This window comes from Neoarius graeffei, chromosome 25 (genome assembly GCF_027579695.1).
Source record: "Neoarius graeffei isolate fNeoGra1 chromosome 25, fNeoGra1.pri, whole genome shotgun sequence".
Taxonomy (NCBI): Eukaryota; Metazoa; Chordata; class Actinopteri; order Siluriformes; family Ariidae; genus Neoarius; species Neoarius graeffei.
In genome coordinates, this window is record NC_083593.1 from 6,101,597 (window position 1) to 6,115,735 (window position 14,139).

The window sequence follows — 14,139 nt, forward strand, 5'->3', positions numbered from 1 at the left end:
ACAAGTACATTAGTGAGTAAGTATAGTTTTAAAGTGCTGATGACACGTTTTTGACATCTTTGGCGATAACATAAAAAGTAATTCCCGATGATCCATATATTAATTCACGAAGGCGCCTATTTTACAAGTTATGATAAAAAAACGCGGCTATTTGGGCAAATTTGACGGGGCTGCAGCACCCAGGAGACGAAGGAGGAGGAGGAGCTATATGACGTCAGCGAAAGAACCTTCCTCCTAACTTACCAGTTTGTTGTTGATGCGACAGGTGTTCAGTTTGTCATTATTATTATTATATATTATTATATATTAGTTATTATGCCTTCACGTTGTGTTGCAGGCTTTTGCTCCAAAACCTATAAGGATGGGGTAAGTTTATTCAAGTTTCCCAGAGATCCCGAGCTGCATGCGAAGTGGGTGAAGCAAGTCAGGCGCACTCGTGACAAGTGGGAGCCCTCACCAACATCCATCCTGTGCTCTGAACACTTCGATTTGGATTGTTTTGACACCCTTCCCAGCTTAAAAGAATCTCTTGGGTGTTCAGTTCAGCATAAACGTGTGTTACTACCATCAGCAGTGCCTACACAGTGTTGCCAGATTGGGAGGTTTCCCGACCAATTGAGCGGTTTCAAGTGCATTTTGGTGGGTTTTGAACATATTTTGGGCTGGAAAACGTCAGCAGTATCTGATACTGCTGACGTTTTCCAGCCCAAAATATGTTCAAAACCCACCAAAATGCACTTGAAACCGCCCAACTGGGCGGGATTCCTCCCAATCTGGCAACACTGCCAGTATTCCGGAGGGGGTCTACTAGTAGCTATGCCAGATCCAAAGACAGTCCTCCTGTCAGAACATGTGTTGTGAAACGACATAAGATAAAGGTACGCAGAGCTATAGATTCTGCATGATAATCATAAATGTAATCATAAAGTCGGCGTGATATCAGTCATGTATTTGCTTGTGAAAGCTTGCGGCTTTCATGTAACTGCCGCCTAGCAACGAGAGGCAAAGGGTAAAGAGGGTAGGCTATCATAGATTCTATTCGGAAGAGATCAACACAATTCTAGACTCCCAGAAGAGGAAGAGCTAGCACTAGAGAGTTCACCGGCGTTTTCATGCACCATTTCCATTGAGTAGAACCAGAGTAGAACAGCCAGTGAACCGCAGCGTGTTCTTCCGCTGACGTCACAACATGGCCGCGAGCCACGGACCCAGTTTTCTTGCGCTGTGCAATTAAAAGTTGGATATTTGCGTAACAACAGCTTCTTTTCACGTAATTATAACAGAAATCTAACATGTTTGCCATGTTGTATAGTTTATTTAAGAAATTGCATAGAGTCATGTTCGTGTCATCAGCACTTTAAGTGTGTAAGGAAGGATGCAAGTAATTTATTAAGTACATAAGTACTCGGGCTCAGGGCAGGTCAGGTTCGTCTGGCTCCGTTACTGGTAACATCTTAACCCAGTACCACCTGCCACATGGACAGGTCACCAGCGTCTAAACAGGCTCCCCTACCAGCATTATGCCGGTAAGGAGGGTGGTACGAGTATTTTACCCAGCAGGACGCAAAACAAAACCTGTCAAAGAGCGGAGGAGCTCGATTAGGAGCCAACGGCCATCATACAAAGAGCACTGTGGAGTGTTCAGGGCACAGCCGGACAAACTCGCACTGCTGGCCATCCACTGCATCCTGCCGTCTCGACCACATCCTGTCACTGGGTCCAGATGATTAAGGACGAGAGAGAGAGTGAGGCTGATGTGTGCACAACTCTTCCTCACGATAACCCAATTCACGTGCAAGTCACTACATAAGTGCATTAAGTAACTAAGTAGGTAATTACAGTACATGGGTGGGTAAGTACACAAGTAAGTAAACGTCAGTAAGTAAACGTCAGAGACGTCGTCTGGATGGGAGCATATGTTGCTCTAGAACCTGGATCTACCTTTCAGCATTGATGGTGTCTTTCCAGATGTGTAAGCTGCCCATGCCACACGCACTAATGCAACCCCATACCATCAGAGATGCAGGCTTCTGAACTGAGCGCTGATAACAACTCGGGTTGTCCTTCTCCTCTTTAGTCCGAATGACACGGCATCCCTGATTTCCATAAAGAACTTCAAATTTTGATTCGTCTGACCACAGAACAGTTTTCCACTTTGCCACAGTCCATTTTAAATGAGCCTTGGCCCAGAGAAGACGTCTGCGCTTCTGGATCGTGTTTAGATACGGCTTCTTCTTTGAACTATAGAGTTTTAGCTGGCAACGGCGGATGGCACGGTGAATTGTGTTCACAGATAATGTTCTCTGGAAATATTCCTGAGCCCATTTTGTGATTTCCAATACAGAAGCATGCCTGTATGTGATGCAGTGCCGTCTAAGGGCCCGAAGATCACGGGCACCCAGTATGGTTTTCCGGCCTTGACCCTTACGCACAGAGATTCTTCCAGATTCTCTGAATCTTTTGATGATATTATGCACTGTAGATGATGATATGTTCAAACTCTTTGCAATTTTACACTGTCGAACTCCTTTCTGATATTGCTCCACTATTTGTCGGCGCAGAATTAGGGGGATTGGTGATCCTCTTCCCATCTTTACTTCTGAGAGCCGCTGCCACTCCAAGATGCTCTTTTTATACCCAGTCATGTTAATGACCTATTGCCAATTGATCTAATGAGTTGCAATTTGGTCCTCCAGCTGTTCCTTTTTTGTACCTTTAACTTTTCCAGCCTCTTATTGCCCCTGTCCCAACTTTTTTGAGATGTGTTGCTGTCATGAAATTTCAAATGAGCCAATATTTGGCATGAAATTTCAAAATGTCTCACTTTCGACATTTGATATGTTGTCTATGTTCTATTGTGAATACAATATCAGTTTTTGAGCTTTGTAAATTATTGCATTCCGTTTTTATTTACAATTTGTACTTTGTCCCAACTTTTTTGGAATCGGGCTTGTAAAAAAAAAAAAAAAACCCACATCAATTACTTCTCCAGCCAAATGTATGCTCTCTCTACCTATCTACACACCCATGGTGTTTATATCTCTGTACAACATTAAAGGGATCCTCCAGCAGACAGGGACATTTGCCTTCGAAGATAAGATTATCCAGTGTTTTTTGTTGGGAGATGAAAGTGTCTCATTAGATGATCTGTTCAAACTCTACTAGTACCAAAACCATGATGTAAGCAGAAGATATAAACAGCCGAGTTGCTCCAAGCTTCCACTAAGCCACGTCATCGCATACGTCACTTCTGCAGGAGGCCCATCTGGTATTTTAATAAAAAATGTATTTTTCTAGAACACTATTTGGTCTCCAAAAAAAAACATTTGACTGCTGAAATCAACGAATACTTTTAAACTTAACATAAGTTTAAGAGTAAACCCGCTGGAGGATCCCTTTAATAGGCTCTCCAGCTGCTCAGTGCTATAAAAATTCATGCATTTGAGACACACACACACCTTCAGATCCACCACGATGGACTGCACCAGGAGGAAGATGACGGCGTGATCCTCCCAGTTGACATAGGTAGAAGCTTTACACAGTTTGACGCTGGCGATGGCTGCGCTCTCCGTCAGTTGCTTGCTGCCCCCGTGTCCGGCCAGAGCTTTCCTCAGACTCTCTATAAACAGTTTCTAAAAGTAAACACGGACAAACAACAGACTGCTGTCAAGACTTGAGTAACAATGCGTAAAAAACATCATATAAATGTCATACATATATATTATTTACCAGCTTAAGGTCGGTCCGTATCGTGAAATACCGTGACCGAGGTCTTGAAAATACTGACCGAGGCCTCTGGGCCAAGGTCACGGTATTTCACGATACGGACCGACCTTAAGCTGGTAAATAATATAATTTTTTTTTTCTTTACCAAATTCTAACAGAAAATGAGAGCGCCTGAAAGGGAAACCATATTTAGAACAAAACCTGCTACAAGCTCGTTTTCGACTTTCTCCTGAAATGTTTTTTTTTTTATTTCGTCTTCATCAGGGTAGTAAAACTTGCTTTCGCCATCCATGCTGTAAAATTAATGCTATTGCACAACCGTTCAAAAGTTTGGGGTCACCCAGACAATTTTGTGTTTTCCATGAAAAGTCACACTTTTATTTCCCACCATAAGTTGTAAAATGAATAGAAAATATAGTCAAGACATTTTTCTGGCCATTTTGAGCATTTAATCGACCCCACAAATGTGATGCTCCAGAAACTCAATCTGCTCAAAGGAAGGTCAGTTTTATAGCTTCTCTAAAGAGCTCAACTGTTTTCAGCTGTGCTAACATGATTGTACAAGGGTTTTCTAATCATCCATTAGCCTTCTGAGGCAATGAGCAAACACATTGTACCATTAGAACACTGGAGTGAGAGTTGCTGGAAATGGGCCTCTATACACCTATGGAGATATTGCACCAAAAACCAGACATTTGCAGCTAGAATAGTCATTTACCACATTAGCAATGTATAGAGTGGATTTCTGATTAGTTTAAAGTGATCTTCATTGAAAAGAACAGTGCTTTTCTTTCAAAAATAAGGACATTTCAAAGTGACCCCAAACTTTTGAACGGTAGTGTATACTGAGAAATGCAAAAATAAATGTTGGCAAAAAATTGCTACTATGTTTGTTGTTGTTGTGAACGAGCGAGTCGCCAAAAGGTCCGTAACCGGGGTCCAGATTGTAGGATTGCGGACTGCTCGTGAGCCAATCAGAGCGCACAATTTGATGGAAACCGGACAGCAAAAAAAATAATTCAAGATATTTTTCTGGTGATCAACAAGGTTAGGGTATGATAAAGAAAAATCATGATAGTGAAAGAAAAAGTTAAACAAGTCGTGAAATAAAAATGGTGGCTACATAATTAGGGTGTAACACACACACACACACCTTGTTGACCTTGCTGTCCTCCAGCGGCTCTCGTGACAGCTCCTGGATGATGTTGGGACAGAGGATGAGGAGGATGATCTGCAGCGGCCACACAGCTGCCTTCCTCTTCGCACTCTCGGCAAAACTGTCCACCAGGTCAAAGAGCTTCTCTGCACAGTCTGAGACCAACACACACACACACACACACACACACACACACACACTAAATACAGTGGGGCAAAAAAGTATTTAGTCAGCCACCAATTGTGCAAGTTCTCCCACTTAAAAAGATGAGAGAGGCCTGTAATTTTCATCATAGGTACACTTCAACTATGAGAGACAGAATGGGGGGAAAGAATTCAGGAAATCACATTGTAGGATTTTTAATGAATTAATTGGTAAATTCCTCAGTAAAATAAGTATTTGGTCACCTACAAACAAGCAAGATTTCTGGCTCTCACAGACCTGTAACAACTTCTTCTTTAAGAGGCTCCTCTGTCCTCCACTCGTTACCTGTATTAATGGCACCTGTTTGAACTCGTTATCAGTATAAAAGACACCTGTCCACAACCTCAAACAGTCACACTCCAAACTCCACTATGGCCAAGACCAAAGAGCTGTCAAAGGACACCAGAAACAAAATTGTAGACCTGCACCAGGCTGGGAAGACTGAATCTGCAATAGGTAAGCAGCTTGGTGTGAAGAAATCAACTGTGGGAGCAATTATTAGAAAATGGAAGACATACAAGACCACTGATAATCTCCCTCGATCTGGGGCTCCACGCAAGATCTCACCCCGTGGGGTCAAAATGATCACAAGAACGGTGAGCAAAAATCCCAGAACCACACGGGGGGACCTAGTGAATGACCTGCAGAGAGCTGGGACCAAAGTAACAAAGGCTACCATCAGTAACACACTACGCCGCCAGGGACTCAAATCCTGCAGTGCCAGACGTGTCCCCCTGCTTAAGCCAGTACATGTCCAGGCCCGTCTGAAGTTTGCTAGAGAGCATTTGGATGATCCAGAAGAGGATTGGGAGAATGTCATATGGTCAGATGAAACCAAAATAGAACTTTTTGGTAAAAACTCAACTTGTCGTGTTTGGAGGAGAAAGAATGCCGAGTTGCATCCAAAGAACACCATACCTACTGTGAAGCATGGGGGTGGAAACATCATGCTTTGGGGCTGTTTTTCTGCAAAGGGACCAGGACGACTGATCCGTGTAAAGGAAAGAATGAATGGGGCCATGTATCGTAAGATTTTGAGTGAAAACCTCCTTCCATCAGCAAGGGCATTGAAGATGAAACGTGGCTGGGTCTTTCAGCATGATAATGATCCCAAACACACCGCCCGGGCAACGAAGGAGTGACTTCGTAAGAACCATTTCAAGGTCCTGGAGTGGCCTAGCCAGTCTCCAGATCTCAACCCCATAGAAAATCTTTGGAGGGAGTTGAAAGTCCGTGTTGCCCAGCGACAGCCCCAAAACATCACTGCTCTAGAGGAGATCTGCATGGAGGAATGGGCCAAAATACCAGCAACAGTGTGTGAAAACCTTGTGAAGACTTACAGAAAACTTTTGACCTCTGTCATTGCCAACAAAGGGTATATAACAAAGTATTGAGATGAACTTTTGTTATTGACCAAATACTTATTTATTTTCCACCATAATTTGCAAATAAATTCTTTAAAAATCAGACAGACAATGTGATTTTCTGGATTCTTTCCCCCCCCCATCCTGTCTCTCATAGTTGAAGTGTACCTATGATGAAAATTACAGGCCTCTCTCATCTTTTTAAGTGGGAGAACTTGCACAATTGGTGACTGACTAAATACTTTTTTGCCCCACTGTATACACACAACAACTATTATCCATGTTGCTGAGGAGGATAATATTCGTCAGTGCCTCACCAGCCATGTCAGTCTGTGGTCGCTGGTACAGCATAGTGAACTCGTCTGGGTAATTCTCCACCCAATTCCAGAATGCCTACACACACACACACACACACACAGTATTGAGCAGTGAGGCAGCTACCTTCTGTTTCAGATACTATATAATTCTTGTAGCTGCAAAATAGTGCACCATATAGTGAACACAGTGTGGTTTGGGACGTGCACACACCTTCTCTAGACTGTAGATGACGCTCAACTGTGCAGGCTTTTTCAGGGCTTTAAATTTGAACACTGTTTCTGGAAAAAAGCAGAAAATCATATTTATGATCCTGAAACTCTGTTCTTGGAAAAAAAAAAAAAAACAACAGATTAAACAGAACATTCCTTGACTGATATAAACGTCTCTGATATGGTGCTATATATGTATTAGTTTTATTTCATTGCAACAAGATGTCACAAAAGTAGATAATTTTTTGACGTCATTTCCATTATATTCGATGCACGTGTTCGAGCAGTCAGTACGTGTCCACCTTGGAGGAGTCTTTTGAGTTTGGAACAGTCCACGTTAATGTAGCGGATGAGCTCGATATCGTGGACGTCCACCGTGTCTTCTGAGCACACCGTCAGTTCCTGTAACCTGGACGGATAGAGAACCTCGTCAAGCACAACACAGAGAGACTGGAACTCAAAGTGACAAATTGTGTGCGTTTTACCGGGTGGAGATGCGGCTGAAGACGGCATTGAAGTTGTTACAGCTGAGCGAGAACAGAACCCCGGAGGCAGAGCTGCGCAGCTCGGCAGCGTACTGGCTGCCCTCTCTGTATGTGTGGATGAAGTGACAGATCTCTGGCAGGAGCTGCTTCACCAGCATCGTCTCATCAAGACGCATACTGTCCTTCGGTTGCTGGAGTGAAACAAATGGAGACAGAGAGATGCAGAGAAATGACTGACTCTCTGCTCCAATATCAGAATAAATAATAAATCAGAACTCCTGGGACAGATCAAGCACCAAAAACTGGACCCGAGACAGAAATCTTGTCTTACACACGTCACGTAAAGTGGGAATATAACTATCTAAACCTGAATTCAAGGCAACAAGGCAGGCATTAAGACATAAAGACATGAAAACTGCGAGTTCAGTGCAGCAGGAATGCCGAGGGGCAGCGTGAAAACGTTACAGCGAGACGAGGAAGCACCTGCAAAACTCATCTAATGCAGCTGGCAGATGCAGCACATCTCAGGGGGAAGATATGAGAGAGAGAGAGAGAGAGAGAGAGAGAGAGAGAACTGGGGGAGATAGGAGACAGGAAGGGCAGAAGGCAGCTCACCCCCGCGAGGCACTTCTCCAGTGTGTCCAAGATGATGAGCTGAGATAGATAGAGATTCTTCTCTGCAGCCTCACCAAAAATTCTCTGCAAGACAGGCACGAGAGTTAAGTTGCATTTACACTGCATTGTGTTTGGGCTGTATTTCTAACACACTTTTCACTCACTGAGTAGCAACAGCTGACGCTTTAATCGCAAAAAACGTACTCACCGTTACATTTCCAGCTCTTCAATTGGTTTACTATCCTTATGTGTTCACCCGTTCTGTGTTTCACCTTTATTCGTTTGGCTATTTTATCCCCGTTGTTTCTTTTCTTCAATTAAATCTCCGTGTTCCCATTTTTTTTTCCCAGTACTGATTATGTTTTTGATATTCCCGATGCTCGTATTGACCCTCGCATTAAACTACGACACAAAAAAGCTGTCGGTCTGGTAAAGCTCCCCCCCCACTCACCATATTGTTTACGTTCTTCAGTATGTTGGTGAGGCCACTGATGACCAGCGAGAACTTGTACTTGGAGATGTTGATGAGACATTCTCTGTTGTGCTCTGTGCTGACTTTGGTATGCGTGTTCTGTTGCCCAACTTTGACTGGAAGCTAAAAAGCAAAAAATATATATTATATTTACTTGATACGCAGACAGCTGGGTCATCCAGAGTAAAGCCAAGCCCTCGTCTCTCTCAAACATACACACACGCAGGAACAAAGATGTCTTTGGAGGGCACCACACCCCTCCAGGCCACAGGAGAACACCTGCAGCATCTCCTCTCACACACACGCACACAGTGTGGAAATTAGTCATCGTGCCTCTGTCACTATGTAATCAATTAGCTTTGCAACAGGAGGCATCTGGTTTAGTTGGGATTCCCCGTCTTCTCCATCCTGTGGCCCCAAGATTCAGAGGAAGCCTCTGAGAAACACTAACAGAATCAGTGGAACCACAGTGTGGTGGACACCTAGACTGAAAAATCAATGAAGTGATCTCACTGACCCTGAAGTCGGGGGAGAGAGAACGAGGGCCACGTGCTTGACAAGTTACCAAACAGCAAGAAGAGGAAATGGAAATTAGAATCTCGGGACCGGACAGTTTACGTCCGGAACACACACACACACAGAACATGCTGACATCCATATTCATGCCAGGCCGACAAACACAAGGCCACTTTGTTTCGGTTCAGAACTTCCTTTAGGGTGCAGACAAGCCCTTGAGTACTTTCCAAAAACTGCCAGGACTGCAGAGAGACCAGACAAAGGAAAGTGTGTATCCCTTCACCTAGAACAGGAGGAAACACACACACACACACACACACACACACACCCGCTGACATCCACCATAGAGTATAACAGAACTGATTACCTCAACTTCAGTAGAAAAACGTGAGGTACAAAAAAACAAATTTCAAAGCGATTGGTGAAAAGTGACACAGAACCACCTGAGGAGTTTCATCACGGACTAAACAGGGTCTCTCAAACAAACCTGAGAGTTTAAGGCTGGTTATAGGCTCAGAACTACTGCTGCATAAACTATCACGCCTCCTCCCCTGGGGTTGACACAGAGACCACGCCTCCTCCCCTGGGGTTGACACAGAGACCACGCCTCCTCCCCTGGGGTTGACACAGAGACCACGCCTCCTGCACTGAGACGGAGGCAAACAAACCAAGACCAACATGAACCGGGGCCATGCCTCCTTCACCAAGACCGACATGAATCAAGGCCACACCTCCTTCACTGAGACCAACATGAACCAAGGCCATGCCTCTTTCACTAAGCCTGACATGAACCAGGGCCACACCTTCACTAAGACCAACATGAATCAAGGCCACACCTCTTTCACTCAGACTGACATGAAACAATGCCACGCCTCTTTCACTAAGCCTGACATGAACCAGGGCCACACCTTCACTAAGACCAACATGAATCAAGGCCACACCTCTTTCACTCAGACTGACATGAAACAATGCCACGCCTCTTTCACTAAGCCTGACATGAACCAGGGCCACACCTCCTTCACTAAACTGAATTGTTGAATGCTTACACTCTCAACCATTCACTCATGTCATCGATTTATATAAAATATTTAAACCACCAACGATTTAAATTCAACACAAAGGTTAAATCAAGAACCTGGAAGTTCTTCAGTTTGTCCTTAATCTTTAAACATCAAAGTTTTGCTCTCAGATGGCGTTCCAAGCCCAACCTCTTTAGAAAGCCATGAACTTCACCGTCCAATCTAAACAATCCAAATAAAATTTGATTCCTTTATAAAGCTATTTTTCTAAAACTGTTCAAAATATCTGTGTTAAAAAACAGCTCATACCGCACACCCAAAAAAAATGTAAAGTCTAGAACCCTTAAACCTTCTTTACTTTTCTCTTAAAGGTTTGACTTAAAATCCTACAACAGTCAGTTCACCTATCAGAGACGATTCAGAGTCGGAGTTTATGGAGCCAAGAACCTTTCATTACCTGCTGGAGAAAACATGGATCATTTTGGGGGGGTATTAAATCAGTGTAGAGTTCTAAACCCTGCAGAAGTCCTGCTAAAGCCAAGTTCATGAAATCCTATTTTACGATTATATCGTGCTAAGAACAGGATTAGGATTAAGACGCAGTTCTAATCTTTATTACACTTGTATTAAAGTTTAATGAGCCACTCTGGGCAGGGTCTGGTCTACAAAACACTAATACAAGATGTATAATACAGTCAGATGGAGTCATTGCAGGATGGTCAGTGTCTACAATCCAGTTCCATCCTCTTCATGTGAAGTAGCACTTGTTCTGAGAGAACCTGGAGTGGAAATCGAACATCCTCAATGCGGCAGCTAATCAACGATAAAAACGCTGGTGATAAATTCTCTCATTTTATACTGACAAACTTCCGGACGCTGATTTAAACTCCGACAGTCCACTGAGTTACTGCTTCCAGCTCGGAGTTGATCATTTCCCAACAGCAGGACATCCTGTAGTATTTCCTCCCCCATAACGTGGCATACTTTTAATCCTTTCATAGTTACGTTTAACATTGCCGAACATCCAGAAAACAAGTTCATTCCTGTTATCTCATCTCATTATCTCTAGCCGCTTTATCCTTCTACAGGGTCGCAGGCAAGCTGGAGCCTATCCCAGCTGACTACGGGCGAAAGGCGGGGTACACCCTGGACAAGTCGCCAGGTCATCACAGGGCTGACACATAGACACAGACAACCATTCACACTCACATTCACACCTACGCTCAATTTAGAGTCACCAGTTAACCTAACCTGCATGTCTTTGGACCGTGGGGGAAACCGGAGCACCCGGAGGAAACCCACGCGGACACGGGGAGAACATGCAAACTCCGCCCAGAAAGGCCCTCGCCAGCCGCTGGGCTCGAACCCAGGACCTTCTTGCTGTGAGGCGACAGTGCAAACCACTACACCACCGTGCCGCCCTATTCCTGTTATCATTTACCAAAAAATTGCAGCTTGTCATGTTACTGAGAAACCATCCTCATGTCCTGAAGGCTATCAGTTACAGTTTTACCTCTGACTGTTCCAAAGCCCTGACACTGGAGACCCTTCCAGCTTCACCCATGGGGAAAGACGAAGATAGACTAGGCGACAAGAAGCCATGATTTTACAGTTATGGTGTACACATTTGACATGAGATCAACTCTCGGCAGCATTGGTGATGGAAAGCTGCAGGACATCTGACACATCTGGGTGGTAAGTTTACAGCTAAAGTATGCGTTCATCTGGGCAGCTGATATCGCTGCTTAATATCTAAACACCACCAGGAAGGCACCACAAAACTGCTGTGGGAGGGGCTACTACAAAAATTCGCCGCCTTGTTTAATAAAACCTGAGCGAACCCAAAAACCACCACACACAGACAAGTTTCAAATGCAAGACGTAACGACTTTAAAAGTAAATTTATAAAAAGCAAGTAAAGCTGATGTGTTCCGTCTGGTGCGATTTTTTTTCCCCACTGCAAACGTTACCCTGGTTACATTTCAACAGAAATAAGCCAAATTTATTTTTTTCGTGGTCCGGTTTCCATCAAATCGTGCGCTCTAATTGGCTCACGAGCAGTCTGGAATCTTATGATCCGGACCCCGGTTACGGACCTTTGGCGACTTGCTTGTTCACAACAACAACAACAACAACAACAACGGAGCAATTTTTTGTCAACATTTATTTTCGCATTTCTCAGTATAATAGCATTAATTTTACAGCATGGATGGTGATAACGACAGTGTTCACAGCGAAAGCGAGTTTTACTACCCTGATGAAGACGAAACAAAAGAAAACATTTCAGGAGAAAGCCGAAAACAAGCCTGTAGCAGGTTTGTTCTAAATATGGTTTCCCTTTTGGGCGCTCTCATTTTCTGTTAGAATTTGGTAAAGAAAATAATAAATATATTATTTACCAGTTTAAGGTCGGTCCGTATCGTGAAATACCGTGACCTCGGCCTTGAAAATACTGACCGAGGCTGTATTTTCAAGACAGTATTTCACGACACGGACCATAAGACCATAAGCTGGTAAACAATATATATTCCTGCTACCTGTCGAAACGTGAGCCGGTTCTCAAAAGGCATTAAGGAAGAACTGGGTCCTCACCAGCACCATCCTGGTGGAACAGAGCTAAATTTTGTCTGCTAACGAGCTGCTACCAGAGAACGAAAGGAAATTTTACACTTTACCGTATCGCTACAACTATGCGATATACAGTATAATGAAGGAACAAACCCTAAACCACACATGAATACAAAAAGAAGTGGTTGATATATTGCATGACACATTCCTGAATAGGGCGGCACGGTGGTGTAGTGGTTAGCGCTGTCGCCTCACAGCAAGAAGGTCCGGGTTCGAGCCCCGTGACCGGCGAGGGCCTTTCTGTGTGGGGTTTGCATGTTCTCCCCGTGTCCGCGTGGGTTTCCTCCGGGTGCTCCGGTTTCCCCCACAGTCCAAAGACATGCAGGTTAGGTTAACTGGTGACTCTAAATTGAGCGTAGGTGTGAATGTGAGTGTGAATGGTTGTCTGTGTCTATGTGTCAGCCCTGTGATGACCTGGCGACTTGTCCAGGGTGTACCCCGCCTTTCGCCCGTAGTCAGCTGGGATAGGCTCCAGCTTGCCTGCGACCCTGTAGAACAGGATAAAGCAGCTAGAGATAATACGCTGTCTGGTAGGTGAACTAAAGCAGCCAAGCGAGACACGCCCCCCAGGATGCAGACACGCTTGCCTGCCATTGGCTGAACTCAAAGCTAGTACAGGATGAGTCACAACAACAATTTCCCAGAAGTGGCACACTTGCGTTTTTGGTGTTTGTTTTCTATACATAGCATCATATCAGAGTCCATAAGGGAGAAATACAAAATGCTCAACTTGTTTACTGATTTAAGGTCACAGAAGTGAATGTAGTGCACTTGTTAAAGGGAGCACAGAGTGGTTTGGGTTACAGCCCGTCCGTGGCTCAGTTTACTCTTTTCACTGACAGCTAAGTAAGTGTGTAAACACTCCAAACACGAGCTCTATGTTTTCAGAAGTTTCCAGAAGAAGTTGTAAGTTGAAAAGGTAGCTGTGTGTGAGGAAAAAAAGGACCCAAATTAATAATAAAAGTAAAATTCAGGCACTCATTCTCAGTCTGTAGCAGAGCTGGTTAGCAAAAGTGGTGTCACTCTGAGGAGAAAAACAAACTGAAAGAAAAACCTCAGGGATGAGGGAAGGGTTTCTGGAGGACACACAGGGATTTAATAACAACAATAAGGGGTTCATATTCTCTCTCTCTCTCTCTCTTTCTCTTCTTACCTGCTCGTCGAATCTGTTAATGACGGCCTGAACCCATTCAGCAGGTTTGTGAGCCGCCATGGCCACACACACACCGCGCCTTCCTGCACTTTCCGACCCGTTAATCCTCACAGCCCGAGCTCAGGACCCGCTCAGGGGAAACCCGACTCATTCTTTTCTCCTGCTGTCCATATCAGAAGCAGCACAGTACCGCCATGACGGTGCCGGAAGTTTAAGTCCTCCTCTCTCTCTCTCACTCTCTCTCTCCACTCAGGCAGCAGTGAACCTGTTTGGA

The 14,139-nt window shown here is 44.3% G+C and overlaps 1 protein-coding gene across 4 annotated transcripts in view; it reads right to left on the reverse strand.

The window, feature by feature from the left end:
- Positions 1-14,139, reverse strand: part of nf1b (neurofibromin 1b) — a 153,482-nt gene extending 139,343 nt beyond the window's left edge. For all 4 annotated transcript variants that reach the window (XM_060908982.1, XM_060908981.1, XM_060908983.1 and 1 more), the window contains exons 1-9: positions 13,866-14,139; positions 8,529-8,672; positions 8,078-8,161; positions 7,463-7,653; positions 7,280-7,386; positions 6,979-7,046; positions 6,768-6,843; positions 4,880-5,037; positions 3,459-3,632 (exon numbers count right to left, since the gene is read on the reverse strand). In XM_060908982.1, coding sequence (XP_060764965.1) covers positions 3,459-3,632; positions 4,880-5,037; positions 6,768-6,843; positions 6,979-7,046; positions 7,280-7,386; positions 7,463-7,653; positions 8,078-8,161; positions 8,529-8,672; positions 13,866-13,925 — 1,062 coding nt within the window. In that variant the 5' untranslated portion in view covers positions 13,926-14,139. The remainder of the gene's footprint in view (positions 1-3,458; positions 3,633-4,879; positions 5,038-6,767; positions 6,844-6,978; positions 7,047-7,279; positions 7,387-7,462; positions 7,654-8,077; positions 8,162-8,528; positions 8,673-13,865) is intronic.